Source organism: Scylla paramamosain, unplaced genomic scaffold (genome assembly GCF_035594125.1).
Source record: "Scylla paramamosain isolate STU-SP2022 unplaced genomic scaffold, ASM3559412v1 Contig85, whole genome shotgun sequence".
Taxonomy (NCBI): domain Eukaryota; kingdom Metazoa; phylum Arthropoda; class Malacostraca; order Decapoda; family Portunidae; genus Scylla; species Scylla paramamosain.
Window position 1 is genome coordinate 20,129 of NW_026973750.1, and position 22,146 is coordinate 42,274.

General features: G+C 43.4%; 3 protein-coding genes across 3 annotated transcripts in view; all 3 read right to left on the bottom strand.

Moving 5' to 3' along the window:
- Window positions 1–22,146, bottom strand: part of LOC135098823 (rRNA methyltransferase 2, mitochondrial-like) — a gene marked incomplete at its 3' end in the record, with an annotated part of 45,704 nt that overhangs the window by 20,125 nt on the left and 3,433 nt on the right. Inside the window, exons 2-4 of the mRNA XM_064001220.1 lie at window positions 21,592–21,684; window positions 16,307–16,820; window positions 10,600–10,999 (exon numbers count right to left, since the gene is read on the bottom strand). The remainder of the gene's footprint in view (window positions 1–10,599; window positions 11,000–16,306; window positions 16,821–21,591; window positions 21,685–22,146) is intronic.
- On the bottom strand, window positions 2,880–4,677 carry LOC135098824 (uncharacterized). Its single transcript, XM_064001221.1, has 2 exons — window positions 3,028–4,677; window positions 2,880–2,903 (listed from the first exon to the last, which is right to left on the bottom strand). Exons 1-2 carry the CDS (start codon window positions 4,675–4,677, stop codon window positions 2,880–2,882), a joined length of 1,674 nt encoding a protein of 557 aa, XP_063857291.1.
- LOC135098825 (uncharacterized) lies at window positions 3,168–6,245 on the bottom strand. The gene is made up of 2 exons (XM_064001222.1): window positions 4,978–6,245; window positions 3,168–3,304 (listed from the first exon to the last, which is right to left on the bottom strand). Exon 1 carries the CDS (start codon window positions 6,243–6,245, stop codon window positions 4,983–4,985), a length of 1,263 nt encoding a protein of 420 aa, XP_063857292.1. The 3' UTR covers window positions 3,168–3,304; window positions 4,978–4,982.

Sequence of the window (22,146 nt, forward strand, 5' to 3'; positions counted from 1 at the left end):
ATTTATGTTATTTTTACCATCAATAATATAGACTTTATTTATATTTTAATAAAATTGTTTTTGCTGTAAATGCATCCTTGTATACATACCAGACATTGTCTATGAAGGAATCAGGGTGGGCAATGGAGCTCCGCTCTTTGCTGAAGTGAATGCTACTGCTAACTGACACATCTCCCCTCGTGCCAGTTTTTATACACAGCTTTTATATACATACCTGACTCACCTGGCATTCATGGAAAAAGACCCATCAAAACACATGTGTGACCACAACCTGAGCACACAACTGTATGTATGAAGGGGAGGGGTGTTATTTCTCACAATGCCATAAATGGCTCACTCTTTCCTCACCAATAATTTCTATGTGGAAGAGAGAGAGAGAGAGAGAGAGAGAGAGAGAGAGAGAGAGAGAGAGAGAGAGAGAGAGAGAGAGAGAGAGAGAGAGAGAGAGAGAGAGAGAGAGAGAGAGAGAGAGAGAGAGAGAGAGAGAGAGAGAGAGAGAGAGAGAGAGAAAGAGAGAGAGAGACTTTAAGGATGGAGTAGAGTATTCATAATCATTGGTGCTACAAAACAAAGTATGAATGAGGGAATGACAGCATAAAACACTGAGAGACAATATATGCAGGTGTGTGCATGTTTGATGATATAAATGAAAGTGAAAAGAGATGAAGAAGGAAATAACAGAATGAAGACAGGCAAAATGACTCCAGACCCTTCACTGCCTCACCTCATTCACCACACATCCAACCACTCTCTTGCCACCTGTCTATTCCTCTCACAGGTGTGAAAGAGTTTTAAGGTCATGCCCCCTCACCTCATTTTCCAACCCCTCTTCCAGCCACCTTCACATGGCACCCTCTGAGTGTCCAGTAAAGCATCAAGTCTCATCCTATGTTAATAAAGTATACCAACTTACATAATGTTCCTCAAACACATGTGCACACACACACACACACACACACACAAAGATAATTAAGAAATAAAAAAAAAAATCAGGATAAAATAAAATAATACACAAACAAATAAATTAAAATAATGAAAGGCAAGAAGGCAGAAGTGAGGGAGGCAAGGCAAGGCTTGGTGAGATACACACACACACACACACACACACTCTTCTTAATCCTCCCCTGGGATAAGACTCCCAGCATCTGAGATCTTCACCACCACCAACACCACACCTTTCTTCACAAGGGAAGAAGCGAGGAGGAGGAGGAGGAGGTAATAGGCACCTGCCGAAATGATAATTACTCCCAGTGAAGTCTAAAGCACTGGATCAGGGGGTGCTGTGAACTTATCATTAAACCCATCTGTGACCTCATTGAACATTTCCCTTTATGTCTCACAACACAAGTCACAACCTGCCCTCTAAAGACAACTCTACCTCCACACAAAACAACAAGCACCTAATAACACACACACCCTTCACTCAAAATTATAAAGTACACGAGACTTACCTTTGGTCAGTTGAAGTGTGCTTGTAATTTTACGAGGCAAATCACCTCTGCTTGAGGAGAGCTTTCATATGAGATTCACTGCAGCCCACGCACCGTCAGACTTTGAAGCAACGACCACCCACATGAGAAACTGATAAATACCAGGTAAAAGTTGAGTACTACATGGAAACGTACTCATAACGAAACAATAGGGAGGGAGAGGAGGGCATATGAAAGCTCTCCTCAAGCAGAGGTGATTTGCCTCGTAAAATTACAAGCACACTTCAACTGACCAAAGGTAAGTCTCGTGTACTTTATAATTTTACTACGTCAAATCACTCTCTGCTGAGTCGAGCTTTCCTATGAGGCTTCGAAGCCATGTGGGTGGCGTGCCTTGAGAAATTTTCCAGCTAAGGAACAGTAAAGTATGATGTAAACACAAAAAAAAAAAAAAAAAAAATTTTTATCCCCCAACTGAACAGTGTCACTTTGCATATTGGTACATTGTTGAAATACCAATTTATTGCCTTGTCTACTGAAAGGATGTATACATGCCCCTCTACATATATTTATACCAATAAACCTTGCCATACCAGCTACCCTGCCTCCAAACACATAGTGCATCACTGATTACCATACCCTCAGTTGTAAACCACAAATATGTATGCTTATTACTCAAAATAAGGGTTGAACATTTACCCCAGTACTGCCTCCTGGAAAGGGTCACCTGGCCTAATAACATGCTTGTCATAATACTTTGCAAATGTACTTTCCCTAGACCATCCTGCTTTAGCCAGGATGCAAGAAATTGGCACTGCCATGGATTTGGCCTTCGAGGCTGCAGCCGGCCTCACACTACCAGCTGTGAACTTAGTTGTGTCCACCCCTGCCCTATCAAGCATCGTTTTGATCCAACAGGCAATAGTGTCTTTAGTAACGGCTTTGTGGGGTTTGATAAAGCTAATGAGTAAGGCGTGTGTCGCCTGTGAATTGCCCTGTCTAATTTCCTCCATCCTTGCAAGATAATGCCGTAAAGTTGTGCAAACACACAGATTAGCGTCCGTCGAGTAAGCTTGAAATGTAATGGTACGAATGTTAAACCGTCGTCTGCATTGTTTAATGTTATCACTTAATTGAACCGAAATGGAGTCCTGCTCAACGTGCATGCCCCTAACAGTTAATAAGTGGAGTGTTTGAACCCGGGCAGCTTGTGTGAGGGCCATCAACATAACAAGTTTGAGTGTAAGGTCCTTAAGTGTTAGTGTATGTAGTGGGTACATAGCTCTTAGTTCTTGCAGAACTGGTTGTACATCCCAGGTCTCAGTGTACCTTGGTAGAGGCGGTCTCAAATTGAAAACTCCTTTTATAAACCTGACAACCAGGGGATGGTTCCCAGCACTGCACCCATCTACCACAAGACCAAGTGACGAAAGAGCACTTCTTGTTGTGTTAATTGATTCGTAACCCACGTTCCTGTGGAAATTTTCAGACAAAAAATTGATTATGTCATGTACAGTGGGATTATAGGGATTGATATGCCATCTACTACAAAACAGTAACCATCTCCTGATACGTGGGTGATATTGTTTGCGTGTACCTGTTTTCCACGAGGCCATGATGATTTTTGCCCCTGCCGCAGATATTCCTTGTTCCTGCAAGTGTTCCCCGATATCGAACATGCCATCAATCGCGTGTGCCGCATGATCGGGTGCTCTTCGTCAGAGGATGGATGAACAAGGACCCCGTGTTTCTCCATGATTACTCTTGGGTGATCCACCAACATCCTGAGCAGGGTGCCCATCCATGGCTGCGACATCCACAGTGGCACTACTATCCACCCTGTCGTCCCTTCCGCACGCATCTTTTGCAAACACCTAGTAATTAGTGAAAATGGAGGAAAAATATAACATAGTCCAAACCGTGCCCAGTTCAGAGAGAAGGCATCAAAATAAGTTGCTTCTGGATCTGGCTTCCAAGAACAAAATAAATCTACCTGCCTATTGAGCCGAGATGCAAACAAATCAACCACTGGAGTACCAAAGATGCCACACAATTGTTGGAATAGGTGTATGTCCAGTTTCCACTCATGCCTGTCATTCACCTTACGAGAGGCTAAATCAGCTAGTGTGTTGTCCTTGCCTGGGATGTGTGAACACGTGATCCAAGCCCCATTATCCACACACCACTGCCAAATATGTCCCGCAATTACATTGCACACTTGAGACCTAGTACCTCCCATCTCGTTCACATATGTCATTGCTGTGGTATTGTCACAATAAACCTTAATGTAATGCCCTTTCAACTCCCGTCTAAAAGTCTGAAGGACAAACAAAATGGCTTTCAATTCAAGCGCATTAATATGTAGTAATTTTTCCTCCAAAGACCATCTACCCGACGTGGCTCGATTGTTGAGATGGCCCCCCAAGCCTAAACTGGAAGCGTCTGTGTATAAATCAATATCCGTGCCACCCCTAAAAATTTTCCTGTCCTGTGTATAGATGTTATCAAGCCACCAACTCAAGTCTGTTTTCATGTCAGCAGTAATAGTCATCCAATTATCAAAATTACCATACTGAAGCTGTAAAGCTGCTGTCTTTTCCGTCTCCAACTTCCTGTAGTGCAGTTTCCCTAATTCCACAGCAGGAGTGGCAGCGACCAAAAGACCTGTAACTCTGGCTACTTCCCTAATTCTATCCTTGCTTTTACCCAAGAGATTCCGACAGGCCTGAATAATTTTGTGTCTCCTCCGTTCCGGTAAGGTGATCGTCATGGAATTAGTATCAATCACATTCCCCAAATACTCAATGGTCCTGGTGGGTGTCAACACCGACTTCTCTGCGTTAATACAAAAACCCAACTTCTGGAGGAGATCAATAGTGTCCTTAATGGTTGCAAGACATCCTGACCAAGTGTTATTGCAGATGAGGGTGTCATCAATAAAGCTAGTAATGGAATGCCCTCTTTCCCTCAGTGTTGCAAAAACTGGTTTCAATAGCTTTGTGAAAATTCGTGGCCCCTCTGAAAAACCATTAGGAAGACATGTGAATTGATAAACAGTATTGTTCCACTTAAAACACAAAAACTTTTGTTGTTCATCAGCAATCTTGACAGAATAGTAAGCATGTCTAAGGTCAACCAAAGCTAAATAGTCCCCTGCATGAATCAGTCTAATAGCCTGTTCAAAGTTTTCCATTTTAAAATGTTTGTAAGGGACATGGAAATTGAGTTCTCTTAAGTTCAGCACCATCCTATACCCACCATCCTTTTTAGGCCTTAGGAAAATTGGAGAGATAACTTGTCCCATTTCCCTCTGTGTGGCCACAATGACTTTCAGATCCAAAAGTTTCTCAATTTCATCACTGATTATAAGGTTTTCTACTGCACTGAACTTGTATGTAGTCTCCCTTGAGAATAAATGTCCAATTTCCTCAATATTTATATCTAAATGACAATGTTGCACAATGTCTAAAATTACAGGGTCACGTGTCAGTTTTTTCCATTCTGCTGTGAATTTATGAATTCTACCAGCTTCAAAGGTGTCACTCACCTCCACTACTGCCGGGGTCTCTGTGGACCCCGGCTCCTGGCGTTTTTTGAGTCCGCGTCCTGCCGCGCTGGTAGTTGACGTTGTCCCATCCTGGCGCCTGACCTCTGCAGGCCATAGGGTTGGAACCTCATTGCGGAGTTTCTATGCCACGTTCGCCCCCAGTAGCCACGTGACCTGCCACTGGTGGTTTTCCAAGGGTATGCCGGTTTCTTGAGGGAGAACTTGTTCTTTAACTTTTCTGTGTCCTCGATCTGCTTGGCCGATTGAGACACATCATCCCCAAACAGGAAACGCGACATGGGGACCTTATCAGCACATAAGTGGGAATATTTCTGGTTAATTTCCCTTTTCATAAGAAAACGTCTAGCCAAATTCAACCTGTGATTGGCATGACCCAACAACGCCAAGGCGCCGTTAATCATACCTACTTCCTGCACAACAGCGGGGTGGTCACTCTCCTGTGCCACTACATCCAGGGCTAGAAGTGACCTAGTTAAAATGGTACCTGCCTTGAGAATGTCACCACTTACGTCCTTAAGATGAAAATCAGCTTTCTTCGCGTCAGTCTTTAAGGCACCCAAAATCTGCGGGTTACATTCCACAGGCGCCAATGCAGGACAGTTGTTTGGTCGTCTGGTGGCTGATTCCTCCAACATGGCCCTGTAGTCTTCCTCTTGCATACCGTTGTCAAACAATTGATTAACCATAACTGCCACCTGTTGGTCAATGTCTGCAGAAACACTGTCAGGGGGCCCCAAAGCCTTGGCTGCCTGTTGCAAAACACTGCCCCTTTGTGACACTTCTCTAATCTCCCCATCCTCGCTGCTGGAGTCATTAAAGCCCGAGAATGGAGGTGAAACTGTGTGGTGTGTTCCTGAAGTACCCGGAAGATGATCCTCAGGTAACGGAGGAGGGTGAGTATGTGTGTTAGCACGAAGTTTCGCTACCTCACCTTTCAATACCGCCAACTCATCCAACACTAAACGCCATGAAGGTTCGGGAGCTGTAGGCGCGGAAGCCGATGCCTGGTGCAGAGGAAGATTCTGTGCACTTCCATGTAGTTGAGTCGGTTTGTTGACATGGTGGGGCGGCACGTGTTCTTGATCTTGACGGCGGCGACTCCTATGCCGCCGACTGTGCCGAGGCGAAAAATCGGAGGAACTGCCGCTACAATCCCGGGAAAGAGAACTCGTCCTTGAAGAAACACTGCTGCTCCTTCTCCTAAATCCTTGGAAGGCCGCGTCAGGTGGCGGGGCAGAGCCGGACATGCCTGCCGACCAAGAACATAAGCCGAAAGGTTGCATAGCCCCATATGTATGGTTAAAATGGCTATATGGCAGGCCCAAACCCATGCCATTCCTCAATGGTAGGCCTATCCCATACCATTGGCACTATGGTAGGCCCATCCCATACCATAGATCCACCTTAGAAAGCCGTGTACCTGTAGCGATGATGTGGCACGAGCCGGTGAAGGCGGGAGCTGTGTGGTCTTGACGTCTGATCGGCGCGAAAGCTTTCCAGCGACTGACGGTGCGTGGGCTGCAGTGAATCTCATAGGAAAGCTCGACTCAGCAGAGAGTGATTTGACGTAGTAAAATTTCAAAATTATCATGGCGACTCCTACACCAGCCTCAGAGTCCCCATCTCGGGACGGGACCACAAGTGTCCCCATGTCAAACTGCCCTTCTGATAACGACCCTAAGTGCCTCAACTTTTTCTTCATTAACTTCTGCAACATTCACAGTTTAAGATCTAATTTTCAATCTGTAGAACACCACCTCTCCTCTTCTAAACCTCATCTTCTTTTCCTCACTGAAACTCAGGTGTCTGAGGCAACTGACTGTAGCCACTTTTCTGTTCCCTCCTACTTTCTCTATCCTCATTTTCAATCCAAAGCTGGATGTTGTGTTTATGTATGCAACGACTTAACCTGCTCTCATACCCACACTCTTCAATCTTCTGAGTTTTCCACCATCTGGCTATGACTACAGAGTCACTCTCAAAAACTAAATTTATCTGTGCTGTATACCTCTCACCTAACTCCTCTGACTATAAGAAATTCTTTGACTACTTAACTTTCAAAGTGGAGCACATTCTGACTCTCTTCTCTTTTGCAGAGATCTCCATTCTTGGAGACTTATATGTTCACCACCAGCTTTGGCTTTCCTCTCCCTTCACTGACCACTTGTGAACTTGCCTTCAACTTTGCTATCCTCCATGATCTAGAGCAATTGGTGCAACACCCTACTCGTATTCCTGACCATCTTGGAGATTAGCCCAACATTCTTGAACTTTTCCTGACCTCTAATCCTTCTGCTTATGCTGTCACCCTCTCTTTTCCATTGGCCTCCTCCCATCACAATCTCATATCTGTATCTTGTCCTATCGCTCCAATCCCTCCTCAGGATCCCCCTAAGTGAAGGTGCCTCTGGCATTTTGCCTCTGCTAGTTGGGGAGACCTGAGGAGGTATTTTGCTGATTTTCCTTGGAATGACTACTGCTTCTGTGTCAGAGACCCATCTTTGTGTGCCGAGCGCATAACAGAGGTGATAGTGTCTTGCATGGAGGTGTACATTCCTCACTCTTATTCTCGACCTAAAACTTCCAAATCTTGGTTTAACACTGCTTGTTCTCATGCTATACATGATAGACAGGTGGCCCACAAACCAACCCTCTTTTGAGAGTTGGCAAGGGATCCGGGAGGGGGGCGCGAACTTGGAGTAGATGTCTGTATACGGATAACAGACTATACACAGAAATTGAAAAGACAGTGTTTATTTAACTGGCCAGGCGGGGAATAAAGGGTGGCAGGCGGAAAAGGGCAAGGTCACCGGGAGCAAGGCTAGATGGCAAGGTGATTCATGCAGAGAAAGAGGTGAGTTACGGGTCACTTTGCCACTGGAGATAGGACCGTCACCACCGTGCACACACGAGAAACTGGGCTGACCAGGTTACCGAGGGTCAGGGAGCAACGAGACCAAGGACAAAGGTTGGGTTGGCCAGGGTACCAAGGGCCAGAGAGAAACGAGACCGAGAACAAAGGTGGGTTTCATTACAGTTGCATATCTAGCTGTCTTCTACCACTATTTTCATACTAACTGCTCTTTTGATCTTGCTAACTGCATGCCTCCCCTCCTTGTGTCTTGTGCAGCCTCGCTGCACAAGACTTTCTTCTTTCTCTCACCTCTATTCTGTCCACCTTTCTAATGCAAGAGTTAACCAGTATTCTCAATCATTCATCCCTTTCTCTGGCAAACTCCAGAACTCCCTGCCTGCTTCTGTATTTACACCTCCTTATGACTTGAATTCCTTCAAGAGGGAGGTTTCAAGACAATTATCCTTCAATTTTTGACTACCACTATGGACCCATTTCTAGGACTGGCATCTCAGTCCCTCCTACAAAAAAAGTTTCTTATTCAGGAAATATAACCAATTTCAGCTTCTGTTCTTTTACTATGAAAATATCATTCATCTGTATAAATTTTATGATGATCCTTATCAGTGGGTGGCATGTGCACACGCATGCAAGAGAGAGAGAGAGAGAGAGAGAGAGAGAGAGAGAGAGAGAGAGAGAGAGAGAGAGAGAGAGAGAGAGAGAGAGAGAGAGAGAGAGAGAGAGAGAGAGAGAGAGAGAGAGAGAGAGAGAGAGAGAGAATGTTTATTCAAGTGGCAGTGGTTATTCTTTTCATAGTAAAATCCAAGAAAAATCCTTAATTGCAAGGATTGCACATATATAAAAGATAAATAGATTTTGCAATAAAATATATAGCTCTTTATCAGAATAAGACAAAATGTGTGTGTGTGTGTGTGTGTGTGTGTGTGTGTGTGTGTGTGTGTGTGTGTGTGTGTGTGTGTGTGTGTGTTGTCACCTCACCTCATCAGCCAATCACAGAAAGTGTAGCCTATTTTATGGTAAGTCTCAGAAGTGGAGTTCCTGCTTTCATGGCAAGTTGTACCAGGTATAGTAGTAGTAATAGTAATAGTAGTAGTAGTAGTAGTAGTAGTAGTAGTAGTAGTAGTAGTAGTAGTAGTAGTAGTAACAAAAGTAGTACCAGCAACAGCAGGAATCAGTGTAATTAATTTCTTAGTGTTAAAAAGAGAGCAACAGCAATAATATTAGAATACTCATCACCATAATTATTGCCATACACATTGTCATTGCAATCATACGTGTTTGTAACATATAATTATCATAATTTTTATAGAATAATTTCTAATGTCATCAGGTCATAATTCCATGAGTCACAAACAACCTCATAGTCTGATTACTTGTCTGTGGGTAGGTAAAACAGAATGGCGACCTCAAATTAGTGTTACCTGGAGTTATGACTGTAGTAAAAAAGGTGCAGGAGTCACAAGGGACCATGTACACCCATATCTGACCCCTGCACTGAGTCCACATAGGAGGTGGCTCAGTGAAGCTAGTCCAGGTGTGGCAGCTTGGTGAAGGGGCTGGGAATTGTGGTTGTAACAATACATACAAATATTCTGTCACAGACACACACACGCATGGAAGAGAGAGAGAGAGAGAGAGAGAGAGAGAGAGAGAGAGAGAGAGAGAGAGAGAGAGAGAGAGAGAGAGAGAGCATGGGCTCACTCACCTTAGTTGCCAAGCATCATTTCAAGACATATGGGTGTGAAATATAGGCCGCCAAGATTAAAAATAGCCTTCATATCATATGATGTAAGTCTCAGTTACATGCTGTTCATATGATGAATGTCGCAGTTTATGGGTTAAGGACATTAACCTAACATGACCAGGCCTAAACCTTAATAGAAAATAAAGAGTCCAAGGTATGATTGGCAGACCTCCTCTTCCTCATCCTCAAAGGGTACTGGTGCCATCAATTGTTCAGCACTCGACTAATTCTGGCAAAATATGGTGCAATCTTAAGAATTGTATGCCTTGCTTATGGAACTGCATGATAAAATCCAAGTATTTAAATTTGTTTTCACTGCACTCAGTTGCCATTGTGACAATGAATACCTTTGTGGGTAACTAGCTGACTGCTGTGGCTGCAACATATACACATAGTGACTAGCTGAAAATAACTGATACATTGGCTGGAAGTAGGTGACATTTAATGATATTCTAATGTTATTGAAAATACAGTTCTCATTTACTGAATGAAAGAGATACAAGAAAGCATGCATCATTACATATTGGAAACCAACATACTAACACATGCATCACACTATATCTCTCTAAGCAAACCCTGTCAGCATGGACTTATAGTTTGTGATGCAGTGTATGATGGATCACCAATATAACCATGCATGACCCTAAAACAACCCTCACACCTAAATTGTACAGTATGTATTCATCACCAATATCCACATAATTTAGCTGCTTCATGAGGAGCTGCTATAGCTAAGATAATTAATGTCACTATCTCCTTTTGAAAAAGCATCATATTTTGAGCATTAAAAAATTAATCTCAGTCTGAAAAATTATCACGATTAACATATTTACCAAGAAGTGGTCCCCAAAAAACTGGCATACTCTGTCATTCTATTCCAAAGTGTCTTGCATTGGCTAATGATCATAGGGGCCTTGCTGGGGAAGGAATGGGAAGGTGGCTAATGTGGGAAAGGAAGGAGTAAAAGAGTGCTGAGCCTCACCTGTACTGATATTGCTTGGCCAACTTCACATAAGGATCATTTAGCTGTCTCATCAACCAGTCTTGTGAGCTTTTACTTTTTCCTCTCAGATTTTTAGGCACAGTCTTGTAAGCAGCACATGATGTACAAAAGTAACAGCTGCCCTGTACAGTGGTAGTGAGTCTTGAAGCCATCGCTCCAACTACCCTGTCGTGTTCTTGCTCTTGTTGGGGATTTGAGGGGCTGTGCAGGCTGTGGTGCTACAACCTCTAGAGCCCTGAAGGTGCTGGCAGCAGGCAAGTTATCTGGTTATATTCTGGTGAGCTGCCCTGTCATTTGGAGGAAGACCTTGGTATGCTTAAGTGCCTTGAAGGCCAAGCTGGGGTCTTGGAAACCACCCAACAGGTCTTCTAGTGATGGCCTGTGGATGTGGAGTAATAACAGTGAGTGGAGAAGAGCAGTGTGGTGGGAAAGATGGTGAGAAGGACTGGGTAGGAACTGGCTCCAGAATGCATGTTACAAATGTTTAAAATATGTATGTAATCATTAACATTATTTTGGAAGTCTTGCAAACAATATCTATGAATGAACAAAATAGGTGCCTTTTTTCCCCAAAAAAGTCTCAGAAGATGAGCCTGTGTCTTATATGCAGAAATTAATGAAGAAAAAGTTGAGGGATGAGTCAAGACACTTAGAGTTGATACCAGAAGAGAAGTCTGACCTGGGGACATTTGCGGTCCTTTCCCCAGATGAGGACTCTGAGGCTGGTGTAGGAGTCACCATGATTTTGAATTTTGAGTGAAGGGTGTGTGTGTAATTAGGTGCTTGTATAGAGTTGTCTTTAGAGGACAGGCTGTGACTGCCCCCTTGTATTGTGAGACACAGCACCCTCTGATCCAGTGCTTTAGACCTCACTAGGAGTAATTATCATTTTTGCAGGTGCCTACTGCCTCCTCCTTATTAAGCATGCACAACATTTTTTTGTGTCTATAGGTAGTGTGAGTCACCCACAGTGATGTATTGAGTACAGATGTGAAGAGTGTGCTGTGTGATTCTTCTTTTTGAGTCAAGATGACCGAGCACAATGAGCAAAGTACTGTATCAAATTCTGCCAAAAACTTGTTGATACGTAAACCCAGGCTATCAAGAAGATTCAGAAGGCCTTTTGAGATGATGCTGTGGAGTGGTACACCTGGTCTAAAGATGGATGCACTTCAGTGGACAGAAAGCCATGTTGTGCAGACTAGCAGAAATGACAAAATGATTGCAAAGGTTTGAGAAAAAGTCTATGAAGACCATCATGTGGCTATTGAGGAGATTGCTGCCAAAGTTGGAATCAGCCATGGGTCAGTTCAGTCAATTATGACACAAGATTTATTCATGAGGAGGGTGTCAGCCAAATTCGTACCAAAGTTACTGTCTGACCAGCAAAAAGAAAATTTAAAGAAAATCTTCCAGGACATGCTAGAGTGTACTCGCCAAGATCAAAACTTCATGAAAACTATCATCTCTGGCAATGAGACCGGTGTATGGCTATGACCCTGAAACAAAATTGCAATCATCCCTATGGAAGCATCCAGCCTTACCAATCCCAAAGAAAGCAAGACAGGTATACAGCAATGTTAAACTGATGATCGCGTGTTTTTTTGACTACAGAGGTATTGTGCACCATGAATATGCACCACAAGGTCAGACAATTAACAAAAAATGCTAACCTAACTTAGTAACATGCATACCTTAGTTTTCACTATCAATGGAGTCATTGGCTGAAGGTAAGGGAAATATGGCTGGCAGAACCCATGATTTCTTAGAAATTTCAATGAGGACACCTTATCCTTGTAGGACATCTTGATTATATAATGTGGAGTAAGAGCTCACACCAAACAGAGCTTGCCCATTGTGTAAATGATATCTCAAATCTATTTCATATCTATTCATATAAATAACTTCTACCTGCCTATACATATATGTCATGAAAGGGTAGCCAACTAGGTGAGCCTCCACATTGGGTGACATTCATGCAGCGCAGCATGAGAAGTGATTGCATATGATTGGGTATCAAATAATAAATCAAATGTAATTGGAGCATTCAATATTAGTGTTGAAGAAGATCAGTAGGTGGCAACAGTGTTGACTGTGAAGAGATGCAAGCTGAACAGGTCTGCCATGACAGCCCTTCTGTGTGGGCCAAATAATAATAGAAAAGTCCTGCTCAAAAACTATTAGTTTTCAACAGGAAGACTATAAAAGAAATATGTCTTATAAAAGTCACAATTAGGTATCATAAAAACTGCAGGAAAAAAACAAAACAAAATGAGGTAAGTGATTGGGGGTATAAATTCCAATAATACCAAAAGGAGTGAAATGGGTACAAATTCCAATAATACCAAAAGGAGTGCAATCTTGTCTGAAAGGTGAGAGTTGGTAGACTGCAAGAATAGTGATGCCAAAATCAGTAAAGAAAATGTCAAGAGTATTAGGATGATAAAAAATATTCTACCAATGTTCACAGACCCTGATATAAATACCATAAATGTCCCCAGGTCGGACTGCCTTTCTGTCGACGACCCTAAGTGTCTTGACACCCCCCTCAACTTTTTTTTCATTAACTTCTGCAACATTCGCGGTCTAAGATCTAATTTTCAATCTGTAGAACACCACCTCTCCTCTTCTAAACCTCATCTTCTTTTCCTCACTGAAACTCAGGTGTCTGAGGCAACTGACAGTAGCCCCTTTTCTGTTCCCTCCTACTTTCTCTATCCTCATTTTCGATCCAAAGCTGGATGCTGCGTTTATGTGCGCAATGACTTAACCTGCTCTCGTGCCCACGCTCTTGAATCTTCCGAGTTTTCCACCATCTGGCTATGACTACAGAGTCACTCTCATACTAAATTTATCTGTGCTGTATACCTCTCTCCTAATTCCTCTGACTATAAGAAATTCTTTGACTACTTAACTTCCAAAGTGGAGCACATTCTGACCCTCTTCCCTTTTGCAGAGATCTTCATTCTTGGAGACTTCAATGTTCACCACCAGCTTTGGCTTTCCTCTCCCTTCACTGATCATCCTGGTGAACTAGCCTACAACATTGCTATCCTCCATGACCTAGAGCAATTGGTGCAACACCCTACTCGTAATCCTGACCGTCTTGGAGATACGCCAAACATTCTTGACCTTTTCCTGACCTCTAATCCTTCTGCTTATGCTGTCACCCTTTCTTCTCCGTTGGGCTTCTCCAATCACAATCTCATATCTTTATCTTGTCCTATCGCACCAATCCCTCCTCAGGATCCCCCTAAGCGAAGGTGCCTCTGGCGTTTTGCCTCTGCTAGTTGGGGGGACCTGAGGAGGTATTTTGCTGATTTTCCTTGGAATGACTACTGCTTCCGTGTCAGAGACCTGTCTTTGTGTGCTGAGCGCATAACAGAGGTGATAGTGTCTGGCATGGAGGCATACATTCCTCACTCTTTTTCTTGTCCTAAACCTTCTAAACCTTGGTTTAACACAGCTTGTTCTCGTGCTATACATGATAGATAGGTGGCCCACAAAAGGTACTTAAGCCTTCCATCACCAGAATCTCATGCACTTTATATTTCTGCCCGGAACCATGCCAAGTCTGTTCTCCAACTAGCCAAAAACTCCTTCATTAACAGAAAATGTCAAAACCTTTCAAGATCTAACTCCCCTCGTGATTTCTGGCATCTAGCCAAAAATATCTCCAATAACTTTGCTTCTTCTTCTTTCCCTTCTCTATTTCAACCAGATGGCACCACTGCTATCACATCTATTTCTAAAGCTGAACTCCTTGCTCAAACCTTTGCTAAAAACTCTACCTTGGATGATTCTGGGCTTGTTCCTGCCTCTCCTCCACCCTCTGACTACTTCATGCCACCTATTAAAATTCTTCGCAATGATGTTTTCCATGCCCTCGCTGGCCTAAACCCTCGGAAGGCTTATGGACCTGATGGGGTCCCTCCTATTGTTCTCCGAAACTGTGCCTCCATGCTTGCACCTTGCCTAGTCAAACTCTTTCAGCTCTGTCTGTCAACATCTACCTTTCCTTCTTGCTGGAAGTTTGCCTACATTCAACCTGTTCCTAAAAAGGGTGACCATTCTAATCCCTCAAACTATCGTCCTATTGCTTTAATTTCCTGCCTATCTAAAGTTTTTGAATCTATCCTCAACAGGAAGATTCTTAAACATCTATCACTTCACAACCTTCTATCTGATCGCCAGTATGGGTTTCGTCAAGGCCGCTCTACTGGTGATCTTCTGGCTTTCCTTACTGAGTCTTGGTCATCCTCTTTTAGAGATGTTGGTGAAACTTTTGCTGTTGCCTTGGACATATCAAAAGCTTTTGATAGAGTCTGGCACAAAGCTTTGATTTCCAAACTACCCTCCTACGGTTTCTATCCTTCTCTCTGTAACTTCATCTCAAGTTTCCTTTCTGACCGTTCTATTGCTGCTGTGGTAGACGGTCACTGTTCTTCTCCTAAATCTATTAACAGTGGTGTTCCTCAGGGTTCTGTCCTGTCACCCACTCTCTTCTTATTATTCATTAATGATCTTCTAAACCAAACTTCTTGTCCTATCCACTCCTACGCTGATGATACCACCCTGCACTTTTCCACGTCTTTTCATAGACGTCCAACCCTTCAGGAGGTAAACATATCACGCAGGGAATCCACAGAACGCCTGACTTCTGATCTTTCTAAAATTTCTGATTGGGGCAGAGCAAACTTGGTATTGTTCAATGCCTCAAAAACTCAATTCCTCCATATATCAACTCGACACAACCTTCCAGACAACTATTGCCTCTTCTTCAATGACACTCAACTGCCCCCCTCTTCTACACTGAACATCCTCGGTCTGTCCTTTACTTATAATCTGAGCTGGAAACATCCCCGCCAGTTTTTCTCACCCCCCCAGCTGCTAACTCTGTACAAGGGCCTTATCCGTCCATGTATGGAGTATGCTTCACATGTCTGGGGGGGGTTTCACTCATACTGCTCTTCTAGACAGGGTGGAATCAAAAGCTTTTTGTCTCATCAACTCCTCTCCTCTAACTGACTGTCTTCAGCCTCTCTCTCACCGCCGCAATGTTGCATATCTAGCTGTCTTCTACCGCTATTTTCATGCTAACTGCTCTTCTGATCTTGCTAACTGCATGCCTCCGCTCCTTCCGCGGCCTCGCTGCACAAGACTTTCTTCTTTCTCTCACCCCTATTCTGTCCACCTCTCTAACGCAAGAGTTAACCAGTATTCTCAATCATTCATCCCTTTCTCTGGTAAACTCTGGAACTCCCTGCCTGCTTCTGTATTTCCACCTTCCTATGACTTGAATTCCTTCAAGAGGGAGGTTTCAAGACACTTATCCACCAATTTTTGACCACTGCTTTGACCCTTTTATGGGACTGGCATTTCAGTGGGCATTTTTTTTATTAGATTTTTGTTGCCCTTGGCCAGTGTCCTTCCTACATAAAAAAAAAAAAAAAAAAAAAATTAGAAGGAGGGTCATTTCTAAACAATTTATACCCAATCACACTGACTACAGAATCAGTAATAACTGGCTGTAATTAAGTCTCGCCAACACAGCACACCATAACATTATCATTAAAGAGAAATTCAGAAATTAAGTTAATTTTGTTAGTCAAGCAGTTGAGATTTAAAGTAACAAATGTACAGAAATAATCAGATACAATACTATTTACAGATGACTGGTACTCACAAGTCAGAAATGGTTCCAATGGATCTACCAGCCCAAGGAGCCAAGTCTGAGAATATTTAAGTTATCAGTTCCTGCCCATCACTAGTGGCGAGGGCAGTGTAGCATTAAGGTGCTCTCTGGAGTGTCGCCTTCTTTGTTCAGGTCTGTGAGATCAAGATCTGTGAGCCCTGGTGACATCCTATGATATGATCACAGGCATGACAGCTGATCTGACTTTTAGGGAAGACATGTGAGGCGGAGATTGACTGTGAGTGGTAGATGCTTGACGCCGCCAGCAGGGTGGGCAGGTCAAAGCTGGCGACCCCTGAGGCTAGAAGCTGGCTGCATAGCAAGGCACAGTGTGATTGGAAGTGGGACTACTGCAGCAGGGAGTGTTCTGTTGTTTCCTGTGTGTTCCTGCATCAGGGACACTGAGGGTTTGGGGCCAGACACAGGCGATGTAGGTCTTCTTCTTCTTCCTATCGCTTGCTAGGTCCTTTTTCCCTTCAGTGTTATGCTCTGGTCTGTCCACTACCTGTGGAGGATAGTGGTGAGCACAGCACAGGGAACAAAATTACACATGTAACAAGTTAAGTTTCCTCCACACCACACTAGGAACTCTTTCATAACCCTTACTATCCTCTCTTTTTCTCTCTTTCTCTCCCCTTGATATAGGCCCAGCACCATGAGGATTCCACCATCCTCCTCTAATCTCCTACTCCACTCATCTTCTATAATTTCAGTTAAGGAGCCTATCAACTTGTCTCTCTCTTCTTCATATCCAACACACTCCACCATGAAATGTTCCACAGTCTCCCTCACCCCTCTACATGTGTTACATCCCTGGTCCAGCTCAACCCTGTTCCTAGCCTTCACCTCCACTGTCTCTGTCCTTGCCTTCACTAGCAACTTGCTGACCCAGTCTGCTACATGCCAGTGGAGCACCTCAGGTCTCTCCTTCCACTTGTACCACTTTAATGTAGACTTTGTTTCTATCCATCTGCCATCTAACTAGACCACCTTTTTCTATCCTTTTCCTCACCTCTCTGTGTCCTATCCTCCTCCAGTCCTCATCAAAGTTTTCACTCCTTTTCCACCTATCCATTTCCCTACTCCATGAAGATCTAATAGAGTTTTCCCTCACTACCTGTTTCACCCACCTATCCTCATCAAATACTTCTATCTTCTTCAAAAGTTCAGCTTCCCTTTAATTATCCTCTCTCTGAAGGTGCTCCAGCCCATCTCTCCTCTGACAGCTTCTACTGCTGTGCTGCATGGAACACCTAACCCCCACCTACCTACTATATTCTGGGTCTTCTCTAATCTTGTTAAGTCTCCCTCCCGGTAGTAGGTAATTTCAGACCCATACATACAGTAAGGCACTGCCATTCCCTTCCATAAACTTCTGCCTACCTCATACTTGTTGATTATCCTACTTCCTACATTCATTATCAATCCTGTTATCTTCCTGGCTTTTCCTTAATTTATTTTCATTTGTTTTTCATCTCCTATTCCTTCTTTGCTTACCTCTAGCCCCAAGTAAGTGTACCTCTCCACCACCTTTGCTATGCTGTTCCCTAATATCCACTGTCCCTCTACCTCACTGTTAAACTCCACCACCTTACATTTCCTGTCACTATACTTAACACCTCACTCTTGTCCACCCACAACTCCTCCATGTCCTCCTTATTCTTTGTCATCAGCACTATGTCATTGGCATAGGCTAGACATTTTAATCTCCTATCCCCAACTTTAACACCCTTCCCTGAAACCCTGATCCTTGTATGTAAATATTAAATAAAGTTGGGGACATCACACACCCATGCCATACTCCAACATTGTTTCTCATCCAACCTGTACTAATGTCTCCTAATGTGAACTTCACCTTATTATCCTCATACAGCTTCCTAATTACCTGCACTACCTTCCTGTCCACCCTCTGTGTGCAAGTAATGTCAGCAGTTTGCTCCTGTCTACCTTATCATAGGCCTTCTCTATATCTACGAAAACCAAGAACAGCTCCTTCCATAACTTAATATTTCTTTCAATAATTTCCTTCATAAATAGCACATTTTCTAAGCCACCTCTGCCCTGCCTAAAACCACTCTGCTCCTCTCCAAGCACCTTATTCTCCTCTATCCAAGTCTTCAGTTTATTACTAATTACCCAACCTTGGCTAGTATGTTCATCACTGCTATAGGTCTGTAATTACCTACGTCCTCCCTTGGCTTTCTTCCTCCCTTGTGTATGAGTGTAATTCTGTTCCTGTTCCAATCTTGAAGCACCTCCCCTATCTCTAATATTTTCCTGAACAGCCCAGTTAGTGCCCATTTTAATGCTTCCCCACTGTACTTTATGAACTCACCTATGATGCTGTCTGTCCCGCCTGCTTTCCCTGTCTTGATGGCTCTCATCACTAAAGCTATGCCTTGCTCCTCTATCTTAACATCTTCCATCCCCTCTAGATTTATTACTGTAAATGGACATATTTCCTGTTTCCTCTTCCTCCTCCTGCCTAATAATCCTGTGCCAATACTCCTCCACTATGGGCACCACTTCCTCCTCGCTGCTTGCCTCCCTGCCATCCACTTTCAGCTTCACCCCCTGGAGTGTTGCCGGCCCACCCAAGTTTCTCCTTAATCGTCTCCACGCTTCCTTTTCTCTTTCTCTCCGTGGCATGTTGTTGAGGATCCTTGCCTGCTCTCCCTCCAACTTCTCAATCTTACCTCTAATGATTGCCTGAGCTGCTTTCTTTGCATCTATATAATTATCCCAAGCTTGTATCCATTCTGCTTCATACCTTCCTCCAGATCTCTTTGCCAGTCTAGCTAGGTTCCTTTGTTTCCTATAATCTCTTTTCCTGTCTCCTAATGCCTTAGCTACCTCCTCATCCCACCATCCTTTCAGTCTGGTTTTCCCTACCTTAATCTTCTTTACACCCACAGACTTCTTTACCTGTCACCTTATGTTTTGTTTGATGACACATTCCCATTCACTTACTGTCCTTCCTACCTCCTCTCTCTCTCTTGGCATAATTTCTTCCATTTCTCTACAGTACTTCACCCAGTCTGAATTCTTTAAGTTCCACTTCTCTTTCCACACTTCCTTCCTAACTCCTGTACATTTCCTGGTCTTCCCAATGGTAATGCCTATTAAGAAGTGACGTGAATCATTTATTCCTTCATTTTTCCATATCCTACATCCCTATTGCTCTACCTGTTCATTTACTATGACTTAGTCTAATGCCAACTCAATTCTCCTATCTCTCCATGTTACAGGTTTTTCCAACTCCCATTTCTTGATCCTCATTTTCATGTCAGCAGTGAAATCTAATATCAGCTGCCCATTTTGGTTCACCATCTCCTCCATTAACCCTATGTGTCCATTCAGATCACCCATTACAACCCATTTATTTTGTCCTACTCTCTCTTTCAAGCTAGTCACTGCCTCATAAAGCTTCCCGTTATCCTCATCATTCCTCTGGCTCTCCATCCCCATATACACCACTGTCACCCACCACACATTCCATTGCTCTGTGATCTTCACTGTTAACATGTCACCCTTATTGTGACCTAGTCTACCTTCCATTTCCCTTATCTTGATTTCCTCCACACTCCTACCTTCCTTTTCCCTCATAATCACCCCCACCCCTCCTCTTTTCTTCTCTCCTGCTTGCCTGCCTCTGCCTAAGACTAACCAACCTCCTTCACTCCACTCAATGCTGTCATGCCATCCTGTCTCACCCACTCCTATTACGGGTATCCGGTCATTTCACCCACATGCCATTTCGCCACACTATGGAGTCATTTCGCCCACAGGTCATTTCGCCCACACTGTGGAGTCATTTCGCCCACACCATGGAGTCATTTCGCCCACACCGTGGGGTCATTTCGCCCACACTGTGGCAAGGTTGCCAACCTGATTTTGCAGATAGTACTAGGATATACCGAAGGCTGGATATTACGATAATAGCTCATATCTAGTATGTCACAGCTATAGGTAAATGCAACTAAGTAAAATACACACCACTGATCTTTACTGTAGCTGCCTTCCTAGGGTATATGACACAAAGTCCCGACTGCTATCACTGTTTTTAATGATTAGCGTGAACTGGAAAAAACACATTCCATCACAAAATCGTAAACCCTAAAAATGTACATATACAACAAATTAATTATTTTAAAGATAGCTGGGTTAAACAATTCAACAATGCACAATCATAGCATTACAAATATGGCAAAGAAATATACTCTAACAATTATAACTATCTCATGGCTACACTTGAAAGGAGAAACACTCAAATTATCTCCACCCAACCGGGGAATCAAACCCCAGTTCTCTGGCTTGTGAAGCCAGCGCTCTAACCACTGAATTACCGGGAAGTGTGTGTTGGGGAGGGGGCAGCAGGGAGGGGGGAGGAAGGGGGGTTGGAGGAAAGGAGAAAAGAGAGAGATAGCAGGGAGGGAGGAGGAAAGGGCTAAGAGGAGGAGAGGTAGGAGGGAAGGAAAGTAGGGAGAGAAGAGGGAGGGAAGAGGGAGGGAGGAGGGATGGTGTGGGATATAAGCTGGCAGGGAAGAAGAAGAGAGGGGGGTGAGAGGGAAGGAGGGAGGAGGTGGAAGATAAGGGATCGAGTGTGTGTGCGTGTGTATTATTATCATAATAATAATAATAATAATAATAATAATAGCAATAATAATAATAACAACAATAATAATAATAATAATAATAATAATAATAATAATAATAATAATAATAATAATAATAAACATTTTTTTAGTAAGGCAGTCAAGGAGTGAAAATATACTTAATTCATAAGAAACTATTCACAAAGCCTATGGAAGTGTGTGTCTTTGTGTGTGTGTGTGTGTGTGTGTGTGTGTGTGTGTGTGTGTGTGTGTGTGTGTGTGTGTGTGTGTGTGTGTGTGTGTGTGTGTGTGTGTGTTGTTTGGTGGTTCATTTCCTATGTTTTGTAATTACTAATTGACCACAGAATAAAACAGTTCCTGGCAAGATGGTAGACTGCACAGACGAGTGTATTCAGTGCCTCGTACCTGTAAGGGCAAGGCAAGAAAGTCTGCAGTGCGACATGTGTGGGAGGTGGCAACACAGGAAATGCAATACTGGCGTATCTCGTGCTGATTACTGGGCAGCTGTGAAATCCGGTATTTCCATTGATTGGAATTGTAATACTTGCACCTTCACTGACGAACCAACCTCCCATCCAGTGGACGACCCAGCCACCCCTGCCATGGAACACGAACCATACATCCCTGCAGTTGAACAAGAGTCTTCAGTTGATGACCCACCTGATTTGCCAATGGAACTAGAGGATTCACTTGACGACCCAGCCATACAAGATACTGAACTGCAGCCAGAAAGTGAAGTTACATTCCAGCTCTCTGAAAAGGGCACACAGCGTGGTAGAGATAAGCTCGTTGACAGCCATGGGTACACTTACAACAAAAAAATGCAGCGATCGAATGTAACTTACTGGCAGTGTACTAATTGCCCTAAAAGTAACCCATGCAAGGCACTAGTAACGCAGAGAAATGGAAAATATGTAAAGAACAATGTGTTGCACAACCATTCACCACCAACTGGCTCTGATATCGTCACTAAAGTAACATTACAGGTAAAGAAACTGGCAGCACAAGATCTGTTTAAACCAGCGACTGCTATAGTGGATGATGTGTTGCTAAAAGAGATAGGAAATGCACCATGCCCTAGTCTGCCTAAGCCAGAGCATTTGGCAAGAACAGCAAACAGACAAAGACAAATTTTAAGACCGACAGAGCCCAAAAACCTGAATTTTGAGCTAGAAGTAAATCACATTCCTGACGACTTTCTTATAGGTGACGTAT

Excerpts from the sequence above, each read along its gene's own strand:
- LOC135098824 (XM_064001221.1), bottom strand. The coding sequence starts at position 4,677 with ATGGTGCTGAACTTAAGAGAACTCAATTTCCATGTCCCTTACAAACAT. Across the intron at positions 2,904-3,027 it reads CATGGCCTCGTGGAAAACAG|GAACGTGGGTTACGAATCAA; the intron begins GTACACGCAAAC and ends AAATTTCCACAG.
- LOC135098825 (XM_064001222.1), bottom strand. The coding sequence starts at position 6,245 with ATGTCCGGCTCTGCCCCGCCACCTGACGCGGCCTTCCAAGGATTTAGG.